This window comes from Ascaphus truei, unplaced genomic scaffold (genome assembly GCF_040206685.1).
Source record: "Ascaphus truei isolate aAscTru1 unplaced genomic scaffold, aAscTru1.hap1 HAP1_SCAFFOLD_311, whole genome shotgun sequence".
Lineage (NCBI taxonomy): Eukaryota > Metazoa > Chordata > Amphibia > Anura > Ascaphidae > Ascaphus > Ascaphus truei.
The window spans coordinates 425,004-431,345 of NW_027456082.1; the positions used below are offsets into that span (position 1 = coordinate 425,004).

The window sequence follows — 6,342 nt, forward strand, 5'->3', positions numbered from 1 at the left end:
ATGAGCCAGAGGATTTCGGGGTGAACCGCCCGCCGTGGATCAACGGAGCCTTTCACCAATTGACCTGGTCTGGACTGGGACCTTGGGAGGTATTGAGTGCGCCAATGGGCCCCAACACCCAGAGGGGAGCGCGCGATCCCACACACACTCTTTGGGGGAGGGACTGGCTTGTGGACATTATGGGGGTAAGTGCCCAGGCACGCCAGGACTTTGGGGGTTTCCACCCGGGAGGCGTTATTGTGGGAGAATGCCTTGCCTGGCTGGGTTATGTTGGGGGGGAGGGGGGGAGGGTGTATTCTCCGTGTTAGTAAATACTAGTGGTGTACCGAGTACCCGGAATTACCCGGCGTTACCCGGCACATTTACAGCTACCCGGACCCGGCAACTGAGAAGTGGGCTACCCGGCGTCGGGTAATGTCAGGGCAGCTGGAAATAATCTAATTACTTTCCTTTCCGAAGACATCTTGGGCCAGCGGCAGCGGCAGCGGTCCTGTGGCAGCGGCGGCGGCGGCGGAGGTCCTGTGGCAGCGGCAGCGGCGGCGGAGGTCCTGTGGCAGCGGCAGCAGCAGCGGCGGCGGTCCTGTGGCAGCATCGGGGATGTCTTCAGCCGGCGGAGGGGCTTCAGGAATCCCTTCCACAGCACCGAACCCTCTCTCTCTCCCCCCCCCCCGTAACCCTATCTCTCTCTCCCCGTAACCCTGTCTCTCTCCCCCCCGTAACCCTGTCTCTCTCCCCCCGTAAACCTGTCTCTCTCACCCCCCCGTAACCCTGTCTCTCTCCCCCCCCCGTAACCCTGTCTCTCTCCCCCCGTAACCCTGTCTCTCTCACCCCCCCGTAACCCTGTCTCTTTCCCCCCCCCCGTAACCCTGTCTCTCTCCCCCCCGTAACCCTATCTCTCTCTCCCCATAACCCTGTCTCTCTCCCCCCGTAAACCTGTCTCTCTCCCCCCCGTAACCCTGTCTCTCTCCCCGTAAACCTGTCTCTCTGCCCCCGTAACCCTGTCTCTCTGCCCCCGTAACCCTGTCTCTCTCTCCCCGTAACCCTGTCTCTCTCCCCCCCTGTAACCCTGTCTCTCTCCCCCCCCCCGTAACCCTCTCTCCCCCCCCCGTAACCCTGTCTCTCTCCCCCCCGTAACCCTCTCTCCCCCCCGTAACCCTCTCTCCCCCCCGTAACCCTCTCTCCCCCCCGTAACCCTCTCTCCCCCCCGTAACCCTGTCTCTCTCCCCCCGTCACACAGATAGATAAACAGACACACAGACAGACTGATTGATAGATAGATACACAGACAGATAGATACACACACAGACAGATAGATACACAGACAGACAGATAGATAGATAGATAGATAGATAGATAGATAGATAGATACACAGACAGATAGATACACAGACATATAGATACACAGATAGATAGATACACAGATAGATAGATACACAGATAGATAGATAGATAGATAGATAGATAGACACAAAGACAGGTACATAGATGATACACAGATAGACAATATACATATTATGATTTATTGATTGATGTCTGCGCTGTTTGTGATACTGATCATGATATAGAAAGTGTTCATACAGGGGATACACAGCCTGGCACCTCTAGGGCTGAAACGAGATGCAAGCCCTGGCACCTCTAGGGCTGCTACGGAGGCTACAGTAGAGCGTGGCACCTCTAGGGCTGCTACGGAGGCTACAGTAGAGCGTGGCACCTCTAGGGCTGCTACGGAGGCTACAGTAGAGCGTGGCACCTCTAGGGCTGCTACGGAGGCTACAGTAGAGCGTGGCACCTCTAGGGCTGCTACGGAGGCTACAGTAGAGCGTGGCACCTCTAGAACTCAGATCTCCATCTCTAGGACCAGCTGCTCCCTCACCAGGTGGAAGGGGGCGAGTCCCTGGCATAACCGGGCTATCTCGCCCCGCAGGCTCTCCTCCGCGTACATGATGCAGACGATGCCAGCCCCTGCGGGCGCGGCCCACACCCCTCTCCTCAGCTGGTGCAGAATGTGGCTCCCGGCGCACACCGGGTCAGTCCCAAACAGGTCAATGTCCAGGCGGTGCACGCCACCCTCCAGGGGTACCGGGAACAGAGGGGTTCCCAGACTGAGGAACCCGGGGGAGGGGAGGGCGGAAGGGGGAGAGGGCGCAGTGAGGTCACCGGGTTTATTGGGGGCCTGGCGTATGTTGGTGTTGCTGTTGTCAGTGACATCACAGGCTCCCATGACATCACAGGGGTGGGAGTAGAGCCAAAGCAGGCCCCGGCCCAGCAGTAGGTCCAGGTTGCCCCTGTGGGGGGTGACAGGCAGCCAACCCTGGATGAGGAGCCCCCCCGGGAGAAGACCCTCCGCCGCAGGCTGCCCCTCAAACAGACTGAGAACATCGGGGGGCTCGAGGATGGAGGGGTCGGGGGGGCTTCTTCCCTCGGCACTGAGCACCCGAGTCTGCAGTAACTCTACAGTCTCCCACAACTGGCTGGGAGGGAGGACCACAGAGAGAACAGCCTGGGGGGAGAGGGGGAGAGAGAGGAGAGGGTGAGAGAGAGGAGAGGGTGGGAGAACAGCCTGAGGGGAGAGAGAGGAGAGGGTGAGAGAGAGGAGAGGGTGGGAGAACAGCCTAAGGGGAGGGGGTGAGAGAACAGCCTGAGGGGAGAGAGAGGAGAGGGTGAGAGAGAGGAGAGGGTGGGAGAACAGCCTGAGGGGAGGGGGTGAGAGAACAGCCTGAGGGGAGAGAGAGGAGAGGGTGAGAGCACAGTCTGAGGGGAGAGAGAGGAGAGAGGAGAGGGTGAGAGAACAGTCTGAGGGGAAAGGGAGGAGAGAGAGGAGAGGGTGAGAGAGAGGAGAGGGTGGGAGAACAGCCTGAGGGGAGGGGGTGAGAGAACAGCCTGAGGGGAGAGAGAGGCAAGGAGAGGGTGAGAGAACAGCCTGAGGGGAGAGAGAGGAGAGGGTGAGAAAACAGTCTGAGGAGAGGGTGAGAGAACAGCCTTGGGGGGAGAGGAGAGGGTGAGAAAACAGTCTGAGGGGAGAGAGGAGAGGGTGATAGAACAGCCTTGGGGGGAGAGAGAGGAGAGGGTGAGAGAACAGCCCGAGGAGAGAGAGAGGAGAGGGTGAGAGAACAGCCCGAGGAGAGAGAGAGAGAGGAGAGGGTGAGAAAACAGTCTGAGGGGAGAGAGGAGAGGGTGAGAGAACAGTCTGAGGAGAGGGTGAGAGAGAGAAGCCTGAGGGGAGAGAGAAGAGGGTGAGAGAGAGAAGCCTGAGGGGAGAGTGTGAGAGAGAGGAGAGGGTGAGAGAACAGCCTGAGGGGAGAGAGAGGAGAGGGTGAGAGAACAGTCTGAGGGGAGAGAGAGGAGAGGGTGAGAGAACAGCCTTGGGGGGAGAGAGAGGAGAGGGTGAGAGAACAGCCTGAGGGGAGAGAGGAGAGGATGAGAGAGAGAACAGCCTGAGGGGAGAGGGTCAGAAAACAGCTTGAGGGTGAGAGAGAACAGTCTGAGGTGGGAAAGATAGAGAAGATGAGAGTACAGCATGGGACGGGGGAGAGAGAAGGTGAGAAGAGTACAGGGAGAGGGGAGGGTGAGAGAAGAGAGAAAAGGGGAGAGGGAAGGATAGAGAGAGAGACGGAAGGTGGCGAGGGAGGGATAGAGAGAGAGGAGAGAGGAAAGGTGGTGAGGGATATAGAGAGAGGGAAGGAGGTAAGAGGGATAGAGAGAGAAGGAAGGTGGTGAGAGAGGGGAGGGAGGGATATAGAGAGGGGAGAGGGAGTGAAGGTGGTGGAGGGACACCAGAGGTATCAGACTGGGGAGGGGGGAAAAGGAGAGGCAGAGAGAACAAGCTAGTGTGGGGGGGGGGGGTGCAGTGGAGAGGCAGAGAGGAGGAAAGAGAAAGAGTGAAGGGGAGAGAGGGAGATGGTCGGAGAGAGATGGAGTCACCTTGGAGTGGACCAGTTGGTATTTCTCCAGCATGGCGGCTGGGGGATTCTCTGACCGGGACAGTCGGACTCTGGTGACCTCCGGGTGGGCAGAACGCAGAGTGTCAACACAGAACCGCTGAATTACCCTGGCCACCCCCTGGCTCCTAACCCAGGGGGCCACACGGAGACCCTCCACCACGGCCGTGACGCCCCCGTCTACCAGCAGGAAGGATTCGAAGCCCACCTTAGAGAGGAGAGACCCTCCATTATAAGGCCCTATTATGAGCGCAGACCCCCATTATAAGAACAGGCCCTATTATAAGGGGCAGACCCCTTATAAGAACATCTCCCCATCTATAGGGCCACAACTGCACTCCCCCTATATATAAGGACTCCACAAGTATACCATATATAAGAAGCCCCACTATATACCTGTATATATATGTATTTATGTATATATATATATAGCCCCCCCATTTATATACACGTCTATGCTCCCCTCTAAATAAGGATTCCCTCTTATTAAACACACACACATGTACTTCCCTATATATAAGGAGCCCCCCAATAGAGAGTGTGTGTGTGTGTCTGTGTGTGTAAGGTGCCTCCCCTATTAGCTACAAATCCCTATCCTCCCCCTATATATAAAGGAGCGCCTCCATATTAGACACAAATCCCTGTGCTCCCCCTATATATAAGAATCCCCCCTTTATATAGGGGTCCCCTCACTCACCACTCTGCCCTCAGACTTGGCCAGGAACATTTTGCGTTGGGGGTCTCTCACCCATCGGTGGTACCTGGCGGGCAGGTAATCCATCCCCTTGTATATCCCCCCCGAGATGGACATCACCTCCTCAAAGTCTCCCTCCCCCGCAGGGAGGACACAGACCTCCGGGAGCCGCGGGATGGACATGGGGAACAGAGAGCGGGTCAGCTTCTGTGTCACACACACACGCAGCTCGCAAGACACCGCAAGGACGTTTCATCAGGGAGCAAAAGGGCAAAGGGCAGAGTGCGACACACCCAGTGAAAGAAAAAAAGCACAAGAGCGCACCACGGGTGAAGAAGTAAATTACAGGTAGGCCTCGCTATCCAACGTCTCACTTTACAACGCATGGCATATCCAACGCTTTGCAGTGCAACCCTACGGGCCGTTTTTCCACGCCGGAATGCGCTATCCGACGCTGGAATGTGTTATCCAACGCTCACCGCCACTGATTAACACGGGACTCACTTTACAACGGTGTCACTATCCAACGCTACTTCCGTTGGATAATCCCCCCCCCCCATCATCTCACCCTGGCTCCCCATATTCCCCCATCATCTCATCCAGGCTCCCCATATCTCCCCCCCCCCATCATGTCACCCTGGCTCCCCATATCCCCCCATCATGTCACCCTGGCTCCCCATATCCCCCCCCCATCATGTCACCCTGGCTCCCCATATCCCCCCCCATCATGTCACCCTGGCTCCCCATATCCCCCCCCATCATGTCACCCTGGCTCCCCATATCCCCCCCCCCATCATGTCACCCTGGCTCCCCATATCCCCCCCCCCATCATCTCACCCTGGCTCCCCATATCCCCCCCCCATCATCTCACCCTGGCTCCCCATATTCCCCCATCATCTCATCCAGGCTCCCCATATCTCCCCCCCCCCACCCCCATCATGTCACCCTGGCTCCCCATATCCCCCCCCATCATGTCACCCTGGCTCCCCATATCCCCCCCATCATGTCACCCTGGCTCCCCATATCCCCCCCCATCATGTCACCCTGGCTCCCCATATCCCCCCCCCATCATGTCACCCTGGCTCCCCATATCCCCCCCCCATCATCTCACCCTGGCTCCCCATATCCCCCCCCATCATGTCACCCTGGCTCCCCATATCCCCCCCCCCCCATCATGTCACCCTGGCTCCCCATATCCCCCCCCATCATGTCACCCTGGCTCCCCATATCCCCCCCCCCCCATCATGTCACCCTGGCTCCCCATATCCCCCCCCCCATCATCTCACCCTGGCTCCCCATATCCCCCCCCCATCATCTCACCCTGGCTCCCCATATTCCCCCATCATCTCATCCAGGCTCCCCATATCTCCCCCCCCCCCACCCCCATCATGTCACCCTGGCTCCCCATATCCCCCCCATCATGTCACCCTGGCTCCCCATATCCCCCCCCATCATGTCACCCTGGCTCCCCATATCCCCCCCCATCATGTCACCCTGGCTCCCCATATCCCCCCCCCATCATGTCACCCTGGCTCCCCATATCCCCCCCCCATCATCTCACCCTGGCTCCCCATATCCCCCCCCATCATGTCACCCTGGCTCCCCATATCCCCCCCCCCCATCATGTCACCCTGGCTCCCCATATCCCCCCCCATCATGTCACCCTGGCTCCCCATATCCCCCCCCATCATGTCACCATGGCTCCCCATA

At 58.4% G+C, this 6,342-nt stretch overlaps 1 protein-coding gene across 1 annotated transcript; it reads right to left on the reverse strand.

The window, feature by feature from the left end:
• Positions 1–1,506: 1,506 nt before the first annotated feature.
• On the reverse strand, positions 1,507–4,895 carry LOC142483241 (histidine N-acetyltransferase-like). Its single transcript, XM_075583304.1, has 3 exons — positions 4,636–4,895; positions 3,922–4,146; positions 1,507–2,500 (listed from the first exon to the last, which is right to left on the reverse strand). Exons 1-3 carry the CDS (start codon positions 4,813–4,815, stop codon positions 1,838–1,840), a joined length of 1,068 nt encoding a protein of 355 aa, XP_075439419.1. The 5' UTR covers positions 4,816–4,895; the 3' UTR covers positions 1,507–1,837.
• Between the last annotated feature and the right edge of the window lie 1,447 nt (positions 4,896–6,342).

What these genes read in the sequence shown, in the direction of transcription:
- LOC142483241 (XM_075583304.1), bottom strand. Translation starts at nt 4,815, where the DNA reads ATGTCCATCCCGCGGCTCCCGGAGGTCTGTGTCCTCCCTGCGGGGGAG. An exon ending in CCAAGTCTGAGGGCAGAGTG is followed by an intron (nt 4,147 to 4,635) that starts GTGAGTGAGGGG and finishes CTCCTCTCTAAG; the next exon opens with GTGGGCTTCGAATCCTTCCT. An exon ending in ACCAACTGGTCCACTCCAAG is followed by an intron (nt 2,501 to 3,921) that starts GTGACTCCATCT and finishes CTCTCCCCCCAG; the next exon opens with GCTGTTCTCTCTGTGGTCCT.